This window comes from Gavialis gangeticus, unplaced genomic scaffold (genome assembly GCF_001723915.1).
Source record: "Gavialis gangeticus isolate Ggan-Ray unplaced genomic scaffold, GavGan_comp1, whole genome shotgun sequence".
In the NCBI taxonomy this organism is placed as follows: domain Eukaryota; kingdom Metazoa; phylum Chordata; order Crocodylia; family Gavialidae; genus Gavialis; species Gavialis gangeticus.
The window spans coordinates 48,630,321-48,645,040 of record NW_017729032.1 but is presented as its reverse complement, the minus strand read 5'-3'; the positions used below and the strand labels follow the sequence as shown (position 1 = coordinate 48,645,040).

The window sequence follows — 14,720 nt, the reverse complement described above, 5'->3', positions numbered from 1 at the left end:
CACAACTGCACTTTATGACTTGATACTGGAGTTTCAGAGAAGACTTTGATATTATGGAGTGCCTCTTTTACATTATAGGTCCTGGCTCCATTGACCTACCATTTTGTGACGGGAACACTTGTGGAGGCTCCTTTGGCAATGTTCACTGTAATAACTCATAATGTAGCACAGATCCTTAGGGGGCAATAACATCACCTCAACCAGTCTACCTGTGAGTATGCTACAGACTACTATGCAGCCCGTAAGAAGTTTATGCCACTGACAGGACATATTTGTCAGGAATCCGAGTTGTGGCAGCTGTCCACCTCATTTCCATTGGTAATGTCAGGACTCTGCGTATATAACGGAGTTGAGATTTCTTTTGGCTTAACACCAAAGCTAAATGATGATGCCATCTACCTCCTCCACTGAGTTAGACAATAGTCATAGCTCAAAATGTTTTCATAAGTGTAGTCATATGTTTGCTTGAAATGGTTGTAAATCATTGGCATGCTGTGACATATTGAAGTTATTATGTTAGATAATCCTTGCCTGAAAGGGAGCAACTTTGCAGTGTCTCAGTGGCACTTAACATGTACTAAACTGCTTGAACATGCATTTGCTTATGTTTTAACTGAACTTAGTAAGTGTTAAGTTGAACATGTGACATCTCCCATAAACACTCCCACAAGTGTGTCCTCAGCCTTTGATTTCCTACAGGAAGTCAAGAGTATTGTTCTGGAACAAATACTGAGACAATCGTCATCCCTCTCCAGGGCACCCTGCTCACATCGATTGCAAGGACCTTATTGGTTGTACTGGAGCCTGTCAGCATGATAAAGAAGAGAGAACTACTGACAAACCATACCGCTCCGTATGACCATGCCATACCACTCAATTGACAGCCTTACGTACTTAAGATTCCCAACAGCTTTCATCTGCTCACCTATCCTTGGAGCAGGAAGACATGCTGAAATCCTGGCAGCACATTCACTTGGTCTATAGAATGGATTGGCAGGCAACTAAAGTAGAATTTTTCTTTGTGTCATGTAAGAAAGATGAAAGATTCCACTTTCAGGATACTTTCTTATCCTTGGATTATACCTAAGTAAGGCAGTTTGCAACACAAACCAACAAGAAGTGTCATATCTTCCATTCAAGGCAGTGCCTGAGTCCAGAATCCCTATCCAGTGCCTTCCTGACTCCATAGATGGGATCAGAGTACAGAGTGATCCTTTTCTTCATTTGTTTGTGATTTCATGACTGATAATGGGAAGCTGCTATGAGACATCTGATACCTGGCACAGTGGATGAGATTTCCTTCCTGATGTGGTAGCAGTTCTTAACACCATGTGAAACATTGAGACTGTGAATACCTTCTAGAATGAAAACAGAAGGATGTATCCTTAAATTCAGTTTAAGTAAGCTAAGTGATAACTTTTGGCACCTGTCTGCCCTGAATGGTCAAACATTGTATTCCAGCTAGGGAAAAATTTGGTCTTGAAGGGCCTAACTAAGATATTTCTATCAGAAGAAGATTTGTTCCTGTTGTGGGATGTTATCTTAGTCTTGTTGGTTCTTGTTGGCCCTCCATTCAAAACAGCAGCATCTTGCTCCTTGCTGCAGTTCTCAATGGAAGATGTCAAAATTCTGCTAGCAGTCACCTCAGCAAGGAGGATAAGGGAGATCTAGAGCCCAATAGCGAACCCTCTTGCCCTTTCTCCTGCCTTACTTGGTTTTCCATCTGTATTTGGTGTGTCTAAATTTTTGTGCAAAGTGATCACAGGGTTCTACCTGAATCAGAAGCTTCACCAGCTCATATTTTTCCCAGAGCTGCATAGCTTCAGACCTAAAGTATCTCTGCATATTCTGAACTTGAAATAGGCCCAAACTTTTTATCTGTAAAGTGATAAAAACCAGTTGATTTGTCTCTTAGAAGAGCAGTTGGCAACCTGCAGAGCCATTAGATCTTGCCCACGGAGCATGGGTTTCAAGGGCATTTGGCAGCAAGGGTTTTGCTTATGCCATCCATAGCTGGGCCCTTCACCCATGTTGCACTGCAGCTGGGCAGCAAAGAGGAGTGATGGCGGCAGCAGCTGGGTCATAGATTCATAGATGCTAGGGTCAGAAGGGACCTCAACAGATTATCAAGTCTGAGCCCATATCTGGGCAGGAAAGAATGCTGGGGTCAGATGACCCCAGCCAGATGCCAATCCAGCCTTCTCTTAATGACCCCCCAAGGTAGGGAAGAGCACCACCTCCCCTGGAAGCCCATTTCAAATGTTGGCCACTCTCAAATTTTCTTTCTGTCAGTTTGTGACCAGTGTTCCTTGTTACCCCAAGAGGCGCCCTGGTGAACAGAGCGTCTCTGATACCTTGCTGTGCCCCCCTACTGAATTTGTAGATGGCCACAAGATCACCTCTTGGCATTCTCTTGTGGAGGCTGAAGCAGTCCAGGTCCCTTAGTTTCTCCTCATAGGGCTTGGCCTGTAAACCCTTAACTATACAAGTGGCCCTCCTCTGGACCTTCTCAAGGCTATCTGCATCCTTCTTAAAGTATGGCGCCCAAAACTGGATGCAGTACTCCAACTGTGGTCTGACCAATGCATAGAGGGGAAGTATCACCTTTTTGGTTCTATTGTCATGTATCTGCTATGGTTAAAGTATGTTTAGTTTTGCCGATGATTTTGTCTCACTGACGACTCACATTCATTTTGGAGTCCACTATGACTGCGAGATCCCTTTCCGCTTCTGTGCTGCTGAGAGGGTCACTTCCCAGACAGTAGGTGTGCTGGATATTTTTATACCCTAAATGCAGCACTGTATTTGTCCTTTTTGTCCTGCATCTTATTGTGTTCAGCCCACTTTTCCAACCTGTCCAGGTCTGCCTGCAATTGTTTCCTACCCTTTGGAGTGTTCACTTCGCCCCACAATTTAGTATCATCCGCAAACTTGGACAGAGTACACTTCACGCCCACATCCAAGTCACTGATGAAGACACTGAAGAGTACAGGTCCAAGGACCGAGTCCTGTGGAACCCCACTACCCACATCCTTCCGGGTCCTAGTGCCTCATACCTTTGACCTGAGCTGGGTTATTCCAGCCCACTTCTGGAAACCATTGCTGACCCTTGTTTTAGAAAATTTGTGGATACAGAGATGAGAATAAAGTCAGTGTCTTCACCAGTTAGCTTGTCAAGTGAACTGTACATGGTATTAGGACAAATTATGAGATAGTTAAGACCAACTACCTAAATCCATTACAGTATACACCACAGAACACAAGCTCTGCAAAGAAGCTATTTGAGCTCTGTTTACATGTTGGGTGCATCTACATGTATACTCTGTATGATAAAATAAACTCTGGCGCAGTTCGCCTGGGACTGCAGCACATTGAGCTGGGCTGGCAGAGGGTCCAGACTCCGGGCAGTGAAGGGCATGAGGGTCATGCAGTGTTGAGCTAGCTAGCACTTAAGCACCCTTGTACCCAAGCCTGCCCCTGTCACAGTCTACATGTGCATTTGATCACACATAAGTACTCTGCTGTAAGATAGTACTGTCTCATACAGTACTGTGTTACAGCAGAGTTAATCTGCTTCACCCTAATACTGGCAGCCGTGTAGACTGCGATGCATTACTGTGGAGCTAATTAGTCTACCCAACAGTAAAGTGAACATGTAGATGGATCCATTATGTGATGTCTGAAGCCTCAAGATCATATGCTGCATTTAGCAAAGCAGTGTTCAGATTAATAGATGTTTGGGTTGGAAGGGACCTCAGCACATCATCGAGTCAGACCCTCTGCCCTTGGTAGGAAAGAGCGCTGGGGTCAGAGAACCCCAGCCAGATCACTATTCTCTTCATGTTTCAAAATCCTGATTACATGAACAGGTCTGCTTCTTTGGAGATGCCAATAGCAAGAAGTGCACCTGGCTGATCATTTGGAAGAAGGATGAGATATTACTTAGAGCAGGGGCAGGCAAAATATGGCCCACAGGCCTGATCCGGCCCACCAGGCCATTCTGTCTGGGCCATGAGGCCCCTAATAAAATTTAGTAAATTAATATATATTCACTCCTGGCAGCCTGTCAGAGCTGACAGGAACCAGGGGCAGTAGGACCCAGAGGGATTCCTCAGCAGGCTTGAGCAGCCCAGCCCAGCCCCACCCCCAGCCAGTTACCTGCTTTCCTGCCCGGCTCTGCTCCAGTAGCACATGGCTTCTGGCTGCAGCACTGGGCTGCGGAGCACAGGACCGTGCTGGTAGGTATATTTGTGTGCGTGTGTGTGTGCAGGCTCAGGGGCAAAGTGTGTGTGTGTGGAGGCACAGGGGCAGTGTGTGTATGTGCAGGCACAGGGGCAGTGTTTGTGTGTGTGTGTGTGTGTGTGTGCAGGCAAGCTCAGAGGCAGTGTGTGTGTGTGTGTGTGTGTGTGTGCGCGCGCGCGCGTATAGGGTGAGTCCCACGCACACCCCACCATACCCATGCACCCACATCTCCCTTCCCACTGCCATACACAAACCCCAGCTACCCTCCCCCCACATACATTCTCCCACAAACCCCATACCCATCCACACCCCACATATCCAGACACACACCCACATGCTCCCTCACCCCACCTACCCACACACCCACAGCCCCCGACAAAACTATACCCACCCCCCACAACATACAAGAGTAAGACTTCATGTTAGGTTACTGAGCAGTCACCTCTATGTACACTACACAAACACATGTAAATCAGGACAAAAATATTTTTTGAAATCAAATTAATGAATGTTGTAGATGTTCACTTTTTAGAATATAATTTGGTATTGTTCTCATTCAGAGATGGCAAAACCTCTTGCTGAAAGGAGTATTTCTGTGGGCAAGGGGAAGGACCTCTGGTGGCAAAGGTCAGGGGTTAGGGGGTGCGACTTCCGGTCATGAGATGGCAACCAGGGGGCAGGGCACCTGTCAAGGGGCAGGGCTACCCATGTGGCCCTTGACAGCTTGCCAAAACTCAGCAAAAAGCAGCCCTCCACTGGAAATAATTGCCCACCCCTGACTTAGAGGAATTGGAGTTCTTTGAGATGTGTTGCCCAGATTCACATTGTGCAATGGGTGCTCCATTCCTTTTGGCTTTTATGGTACTTTATATTACAGATAATTTAATAAAAGATATAATTTAATAATACCATTCCTTTTGTTTTTTTTACAAAAGTGTGAGTGCAGACAGCTATAGGTGCCACTGTGAGAAATTTTTATGCAAAAGCACAAATATTTAGAACCACAAATACAAACTAACAGAGACAACAGCATGACAGTTTGAAACAGTATGAATAGATAATTCCTAAAAAAGGGTTTCAGCCTAGTCACCCTCCTGGAAATGTTAAGAACAGGAATACCATGGCAAAACCAGCCCCTCTTTGCACCCTGTTGGGTTGGAGGGCTCAAAGTGTGCCCCTAGGAGCTGTTGTTTTTGATACTAGTAGGTGGTGTCTGTGCCTCCAGGAGTCGTAGCTAAATGCTGATCCCAATAAGAACTGTACTCCAGAATCTATAGGAAAGGAGGAAGAGGTGGGCTGTGGGGGAGCTTTAGTGAAACATGTTTTTCGGCATGCTGTTTTTGTTCATGTTTTTCACAAGCTGCTTCTTCCTCTCTCTGGCATTTTCCATGTTCTCCTGGGTCTTTGTACAGCTTGCTTAGCCATCCTTCTGGATATAGAGAGGCCCTTCACTGCTGGCTTCTGGGTTGTCTTTCTTTCAGAAACAGAAGGGTTTCTCAGCTCTAGGAATCCCCCCCTCCTGGTTCACTCAGCCCTACTGCACTGCGATTTATAGGAATGCATCAAACATTTTGATGAACAAAGATCTTGGAGAAATAAATGGACTTTTGCAGCAATTCATTCTGAAATGTCCTATACCTCTTGCCTTGTGGATGCCTTGTATGTGAAAACGCTGAGAGAGAGTTTTCTAAATGGAGTTAACGTTTTCTTCTAGAAAAAAAAAAACACCTTAACCTTTCTTTGTGCTTTTGAAAAGTAATGCTTTATGCTTAAAAAAATGCCTAACAAATACCTAACAGCCACAGTGTTGGGTTGCAGGGCTTTGTGCCTGTACCAGGTACCTTCTAATATGCCATTAAAACTGTAGCTTTAAAAAGGAAGTGGTCAGACTGAGATAATGCAGTCATTCATTTTGCTCTTATTTTGTTCCGTACATAGTAAATGCATTTTTATTATAAGAATTTGCTTTTTTAATCTTGTGAGTCTGAAGAGGGAGACATAGTTGCTATTTTGAGAAAGTAAAAGGAGGTTACTATGACAGGAGACTGGTAAGAGCTGAGCAAAAGAAAGGTGGGGTTGGGCACTGACAGATTGGCTGAGAGCAGAGAATTTTTTCTGAGCACATAGTCTCCTACTCTCCAGCTGTGCTTCCTGCCCCTCACAGTTGCCATTTTGGCCACATAGGAAGGGGGCTACAATTCAGAGCATCTCATGTGCCTGCAGAAAAAAAACAAACTTCTGATGTATATCCTGATATACAATGCCTATTACTACTGATAAGAACAAATCTAGTAAATCCAAACACTCACTAGCTCACAAGCAGAGCATGCAGGCCAGCAACTTCTTAGTCCTCTCAGGCATCCAGCACCTGCCCAGGCTCTTGTGTGGTGAAGAGGTCCTGCTTTTCAGGTCACTCTTCCTCACTGGAGTCCATGTCAGTCCTTGCATCCCTCCATTGCTTCAGGAGTATCACTACCAGCTGCAATTTGGTGGTAGCATCCCCTGATGAAACCTTGCCCAGCTCTGCGTAGTATGGAAAGGAGGCACAAGCACTACCAGGGATCCAGGTTTTCCTTGTTTTCTTGTAAGCTGATTTTACATTGTAGGTTTCAGCCCTGCCCTGGTTCTAACCCGACTCAGCCATCCCTTTGGTGGTGGCTTTATAAACATCCTTGTTGCAATGTTTCTTCTCCAAGGTTTCTTGAACTTTCATCTCCTAGAAGGCAAGATATTTCAGTACCTCTGTAAGGCTCTAGATAGGTGTACAGTGCCTTGTATAGTTCAGTAATGGTGAATTGATACCAATTTCAGGAGTGTACAACAGAAAATGGACCAATCCTAGTTATATGCTATCATTAAACATCCTCCTAACCTTGCCCAACTCATCATCAGAAGCAAACTCCCCACTGCCCAACAAATACCAGGTGGGACATAGCAAGATCTGCTTAACCTGTCAACATATCTCCACTGCTACTACAATCAACAACCCACCACAACAAAACCATCAGAATCAATGGTTCCTACACATGCGTTTCCCAAAATGGGATATATCTGATCTAATGCGCCAAATGACCTCATGGCACCTAGGAGGGTAAGACTGAACAGCAGCTACTCACCAGAATGAGCTTCCACCGGAAAAAAAAAGGACAGAGACATACATACACCATTAGAAGCACATTTCTCACAGACCAACCACTCCCTTTCTGACCTTGCTATCCATCCTCGTGCTCAAGGGAGATCTGCTTAACACCTTTAAAAGGCAAACAACTTAGGAACAAAAAAATTCATAAGCTGTCTGGACACTAAGTACCAGGGTCTTAACAGTGATAGTGGTTTTATGGCACATTATAATCTACTTGATTCCTGAATTTTGCCCACACACAAAAGGTGAGAGTGACCCTCCTCCCTTTTGATAAGCCTTGGTCTCCCAGTTATATCAGCTTCTTTTCTTTTGCTAATTGTTTGTCTGTTACCTCTGGGAATTTCTCTTTGCTTTCTTCCTTACTCTGCTATGCTTATGCTTAAAAGGTATCACTCTAAGAAAAATGTGCCTCTTGCATCATTTTACAGAGCCATGATACCTGGTCAGCATGACCCCAAAGTGCACTTAGGGAAATAGACCCATTGTTTCTGGTGCAAAGCACTTGGAGGACCTCCAAAATCGTGTGCAGCACAGGTTTACTTACATAGACGTTAGTATACATTAATATGCTGCAAACTTACAAGTGGACTTGAATCCAGAATATGAACTGTATCACCAGCTAATACTGTTCTAAGAAGTGTGTTGTATGAATACGGACCATCAAAATGCTTAGAAATTGAGCTTGTTGCAGTATAAACACCTCAGTGTAGGTCAGGCTTGTCCAACATATGGCCTGTGGGCTGCCATGCAGCCTGCCAAGCCATTTTCTGAGGCCCACGGTGCTGCAATGGGAAACGAAAGTAAACACTGTTTACTTTTGTTCCCACCCCTTGTCCCTCCTCCAACCCCTCAGCAGCTTCCTGATGGCTGCTGAAGGGCTGGGGAAGGGACAAGGTTCTCACACGCACCGCGTCAGCTTGATGTTGCTGACGCAGTGCGTGTAGGAAGAGGAGTAGCCATATGCTGCTCGGGACAGGATGAGCCCAGCCGGAGCAGCTGGGGCTCAGCTGCACTTTCCCCCTACCTGTGCTGGTCATGGGATGAGCCCAGCTGGAGTGGCAGAGGCTGAGCTGCATTTTCTCCCTGCCTGCACCGGTCAGTCCCGAGCAGCACATGGCTACACCACCGCTTCTGCTGGCTGGTGCCAACCTGGCAGGGCTACTCCTGTCCCCAGTAGCACGTAGAAAGCCAGCTTCAGCTGCATGCTGCTCCGGATGGGACAGACCTGCCCAGGTCAGCACCAGCCAGCAGGAGCAGTGGCGGAGCTGTGTGCCGCTCGGGACTGACCAGCGCAGGTAGGGGGAAAGTGCAGCTGAGCCCCTGCTGCTCTGGCTGGGCTCATCCTGAAGTTCATTTAATGTTTGTAAAATGCTTGGAGAGCCCCACATAGATGCACTACATAGAAATGCAAAATATATTTTATTTGGTTGGCACCTTAGGCTGAAACTTTCAAAGCTGAGTCAAAAGGCCAACTTCCATTAATATGAATGGGATTTAGAGGGCTCCAAATCTTTTATGACAACTTTGTAACATGCCTATCTACCCCTTTTTGCAAATCTCAGCCATAGTTTGGAAGCTCAGGCAAAGAACATAAGAGCTTTTGAACATAAGAGCATAAGAAGTGCCATGCTTGGTCAGCCCCATGGACCACCTAGCTCAGTATCCTGTCCCGAACAGTGGCAGAGGTGGATGCTATAGAGGGAGAGTTTTGAACTGGTTAGACCCATTTCATTGTCACTTCCTGCAACTTCATTGGTGTCGAAGGTCATGTGACATCACTTCCTGATGTGATACCACTTCCTGTGAGGTCTCTGAATATGGCTCGCCGGCCCACTGGGTGATAAAAAGTTCATGATCTGGCCCCACATTCAAAAAGGTTGGACACCCCTGGCGTAGATTTATTAGCTTTTGGGATAGCCACATTGACTTTACAATTTAAATATTTCGGTTTTGCTGAAAAGTGAATTGGAGGCATTATAAAGGAAAGGCTGCTCTTGATTTTAATGGGGTTTGGATTTGGCCAACAGGTAGCAGATTAACAAACATGAAATAAGAAAGCCTTAATATGTGTTTTACTGATGCTCTCGTCGTGTTCTGAATCAGTGCAGGACCGGTCCAACCATTAGGCGAATTAGGCAGTTGCCTAGGGTGCCAAAATTTGGAGGGCGCCAAAATTATACGCAGAACAAAATAACAGGAACATCATTCTAAATAACAGCCCTGGCCACCTACAGCTCCACCTTGGTCTAAGACCTTTGGTTCGGTAAGGCGAGAAAGACCTCTGAAAAGATCTCAGAGGAAAGGACAGTAGAATCATGACTCCTACCTTTTCAACTCTCAAACGGACTTATGACGAGCATACTGCTGGCAATGTCATCCTAAAAGATGAATCCGTATTCCTTAGATTTCTTATTTTTCTTTATATTGGAGGTGGTGGGGGTGCCGAGGTACATGGTTCGCCTAGGACGCCAATTACCCTTGGACCAGCCCTGCGTCAGCAGTGCTCAACCTCTGGCTCATGGGACATATCTGCAGATCCATATCATCTGGCCTGCAGGGCTCCCCAGGGGTTAGAAATTTGGCAACAGGAGGGCTATGGCAGTTAATACTGCCATTGTTCCCCTCTGCCAAATTCCCAAACCCTGAGGGCCAGGTGACACGTTCCTGTGCATGTCAGGGCTGCAGATGTGATTGGCCTGAGGTTAAATTTGGTAGACAGGGTCCCGGCTAGAGCTGGAGCTGTGCCCAGTGCAGGGATGGGATGTAGAAGACAGGCTGGATCTAGCTTGCTGACTGACCCTGAATCGTATCCACTCATCTGGCCTTGGAGTAGAAAAGTTGGGCACCACTGGTCTTGATCTAGCTCAAATTTGCATGTAAGTTTGTGGAACTGGTAGGCTTCCAAATTGCTTTAAAATTGTGTGTGTGTGTATAGTGGTGTTTCATTAAAAACGCAGACATTGTGGCTTTTTAATCAGAGAATTTTGATTTTTTTTATCAGAGAATTTTGGATCTTTAAACAGAGAAAAACAGGATCCCTGTACCATTCAGAATCAAACATAGCATGACCCACTACATTCAATTTCCTTAACGTATTTCAAAATATATCTGTACATTATAAACTCAGCAGGATATTGTGGTTTGATTTTTACGAAGTTAACATCTCATGAGTTAAATGTTACATTTTACTGAACCATGTTGTATTAGGGCCTGGATCTTATGGCCTGTGCTCACTTGAGCATGGTCACTGCACTAGAATAAAAATGAACACATTTTTGGGATAGAACCCTTCGTTCTTTATAATCATCAATTTACCCTTTAAAGAGCAGTAAAATTTTTCATATTTTCTAAATCTTTTTTCTTTGTTGCAAATTAAAATTTATTAAAAATCTCTTTTTTTCTTAAATAAATTACTTATTTTGAAGGTCCGACAAGAGTTACTAGAAGAATATGAACAAGTCAAGAGTATTGTTAACACGCTAGAGAGTTTTAAGATGGACAAACCTGCAGATATTCCTGTATCCTACCAAGATGAACCTTTTAGGGATCCTGCTGTTTGGCCTCCTCCTGTTCCAGCTGAGCATAGGTAAGTGGGTTTGAAAGCCAGGTGGGTTGAAATCACTGATTTTTATATAAAAATATAATTTTTATCAAAAGAATACCTTTAAATGCATTGTTATTGCTAGAAATAAATGCTTGAAATAAAATGCAACATTATGACCATTTATAATTAAGTTCTACAGGTACTATAATCAATTGCAATTTATATTGAATTAAAATAAGCAGGACAGGTTTGCTAAAGAAATCTTGAAAAAAGTCAGATTGCTGAACTGGTTGGGAGTGAGTAGTTAAATATCGGAAATGAGAATTTCTTGGAGTGCTGAGCCAGCCACTGTAGAGAAAATATTTTCTTCTTTTTAGTTTATTCAGCTAGTTCAGGTCTGTCCAGCTGGTGGCCTGCAGGCCCAGTGGTGACACGTAGCAGATGCATGGGGGTTCACGTGCATCCCCTGAGAGTGCTGGTGCATTCCCTGACAGCCAGCATTCCCTGCTTAGGTGACAGGCGGGGGGGCAGGTGAGAGTGCTGCTGCCCCCCTGAGAGCACTGGCTAGGGAGTGGGGGTACCAGGAGAAGTGCTGCTGGCACTCCTGAGTCAGTGAGATAGGCCGCAGGGGGACACCCTGGTCGCTGACTGGCCGCTGGGGGGGCAAGTGCCCCCCCCCAACTTAGGAGGCACCAGTCGCCCATATGCAGGCCTCATGTGCCTTCTGAGGGGTTAAACTGTGTTTCCCAGGTTCCTACCTGGCCACTACTTTCCCCATTGCTTCCATTGTAACAGCAGCCAGAGTTTCTGGGCTCCCCTTTCCTCCTCTGGCTGATGCTTTTTACCTCCATCCCAGGGTGTGGAGCAGTACAGGGACCTGTGAGCAAACTTGGGATGCACAGGCATGCAGTGCAGCAGTACAGGGAGGGTCACTGGCCCCTAGTGTAGTGGGGGAGGGTCACAGGCATGTGGTGGAGGGATTGCAGGTGCATAGTGCAGTGAAGTGGGGGAGGGTTATATGCACAGTATAGAAGTGGGGGGATCCACAGGCATACAGTGCACAGGGGGTCACAGATGTGCCAAGTGGGGAGGATGGATCACAGGCATGCAGTGCATTGGTAGGCGGAGAGCATCCATGGAGCATGTAGCCCAGGGGCCCATGGGTGCCTCTGGTGCAGCCTATGTAGTGTGCAGCCCCTGGCTGCTTGGAAGTTGGATGGCTCTGAACTAGTTTAATGCTGTGATGGTACAGGGACTGACTGACAGTTGGAAACCCTGGAAGACATGTGACTAGAAACAACTGATACAATTTATAATTGGTATGTTGTTTAGTTTTAACGCAAAACATGTTTATCTTTTCTTGATATAACCAATGCACTTACATTTTAATTAATTAATAAATAATTTTGAAAAATCTGTTTCAACATTCTGTGAAATTTGAGTTGCCATTCAAATAGAGCTTGAAACAAATTGAAAAGTTTTAAAAAATTGTTTTAAAAATTCATCATTCATCATTTTTAACATAATAAAAACAATTTCAGGATATTTGAATGAGTGCACTTTAAGCTACATAATTTTAAATAAATGTATTTAGATATGTATTATCTTGGTTAGCAGAAAGAAATAGCAAATATAATATAAAGGCTATATACTTGTAAATCAGCACTTTAAATGGTAAACAGCCAATGAGAATCCACCTTCCTTTGGAAAATAATTTAAAAAATGCAAATGCAAAACAAGTCTAAATTGGATGATCTGAATCAAGATTTCCTACTTGATTTAAATCAGGGCTAGGCAAAATACGGCCTGCAAGGCAGATCTGGTCTGCCAAGGGATTTTGTCCAGCCCACAGCACGTCCCTCTGCCCCATGCAGCCCAGGTGCGGTGGGTAGCTTGGGCCATGGTGCAAGTGGCTTGTTCCACTGCCCCCGAGTGTGCAGCAGGGCTGGGGTGGTGTTGCAGCTGGATTTGCTTTCCAGTGGCTTCTTCTGGCTGCTAGACCCAGCTCTACTGCCCGGGTACCCTAGTGAGTCTGCTAGAGGCTGCAACTGCACAGGCAGTATGCATGGCCAGATGTCTGGGATGGGGCCACAGGCAGGCAGGCAACAGTGTTCAGGAGTGGGATAGGTGGAAGATGCCAGGATCACAGGGTGGGATCGTGGGGCAGTGACAGTGTGGGGCTGGGGCAGAGCCATGATCTGCTGCCTGTTGGCTTGGGCTTCATGGGCAGGCATGCGCGGGGAGTGGATCACAGTTCTGCCCCGAGCCCTGACCCCATGCTGTCACCACCCCAAGATCCCAGACCTGGCCCTGGATGCAGTTCTCTGCCCACCTGTGGCCCCATCCTGTCTGCTTGCCTGCATGGGTCCCAGCTGGTCTCCATAGAGAACCCAGAATCGCTGGGTGGTGACAGTGTGGGGCTCGGGCCAGGGCTGGGGCCCAGGACAGAGTCATGATCTGCCCACACTACCCTGTGACAGGCACCAGTTCTGTGGGAAGGGGCGTGTAGAGAGTCGATTATGGCTCTGCCCTAGGCCTGGCCCCATGTTGTCACTGCCCAGTGATCCCAGGGTTTCCACGGGGACTGGCCAGGACCTCCTGTGGACAGGCAGATAGGGTCGGGGGTGGCATCCAGAGGTAGGTCTGGGATTGTGGGGTGGTGACAGTGCAGGGCCAGGGCCCGGGGCAGACCCGTGATCCACTCCCTGTATACTCCTGCACGTGGAACCCATGTCTGTCACAGGGACATGTGGGTAGCAGATCACAGCTCTGTGCTAGCTCAACCCCATGTTGTCACTGCCCTGAGATCCTGTCCTGTGATCTGGGCCTCACCCACCCATCCCGCTCCCAAACACTGCTCCTCACCCACCTGTGACCCTATCCCAGCTGCCTGGCTGAGTGCGGTGGCCATTGAGGGAGTTTTGGTGAGCTATGGCAGGGAGGGAGGGGGGTGCTGACCCAGGCCACAACAGCTCACCTAAATTCCCTATGTGGCCCATGAGCCCAAATAATTGCCCACCCCTGATTTAAATGGTTAAAATTGGTGATATACATCCTCTGCAACAAAAAAGAAGATCGATTTGTTGACACATGAAAAAACCCTGCATTGATGGGTATATCTGATTTTTTGAGGAATTGGGTTATTATCATACAGTAGAAATGAAAGTGTGTTTGGCTATTATGGATAATGTATTTATGTTAAGGCCTACAATTGAGGTTTGTCAGTATGTTGAAGTTGCCTTAACTAATGATTGCCTTGATAAGAAACTCACTTGAGCAACTATGCATTTGTCAGAATTTCCTTTTGTGATATTAAAATTATCATAGAATCATAGAAGTCGGGTCGGAAGGGACCTTGTAGATCTTCAGGTCTGACCCCCCGCCTGGGTGGGAGAAAAGACTGGACTCAAATGAGTCCAGCCAGGTAGGCATCAAGCCTCTTCTTAAAGATCCCCACGGTAGGAGCCAGCACCACTTCCCTAGGAAGTTGGTTCCAGCTCCTAGCCGCCCTAACTGTGAAGTAGTTCTTGCAGATGTCTAATCTAAACCTACTCTCTAATAATTTGTGTCCATTGTTCCTTGTCATGCCAGGGGGCGCTAGGGGAAACAGTCTCCCTCCTAAACCCTTCTGGTCCCCCCTAGTGAGTTTATAGACAGTCACCAGGTCCCCCCTCAGCCTTCTCTTGTGAAGGCTGAACAGGTTCAGGTCCCTCAGTCTTTCAATATAGGGTCTGCCCTGTTGTCCCTGGATCATGCAGGTGTCCCTCCTCTGGACCCTTTCAATGTTGTCCA

General features: G+C 46.1%; 1 protein-coding gene across 1 annotated transcript in view; it reads left to right on the top strand.

The window, feature by feature from the left end:
• The window catches only part of KATNAL1 (katanin catalytic subunit A1 like 1), a 74,202-nt gene that overhangs the window by 16,854 nt on the left and 42,628 nt on the right, over positions 1-14,720 (top strand). The window contains exon 3 of the mRNA XM_019524951.1: positions 10,810-10,970. Coding sequence (XP_019380496.1) covers positions 10,810-10,970 — 161 coding nt within the window. The remainder of the gene's footprint in view (positions 1-10,809; positions 10,971-14,720) is intronic.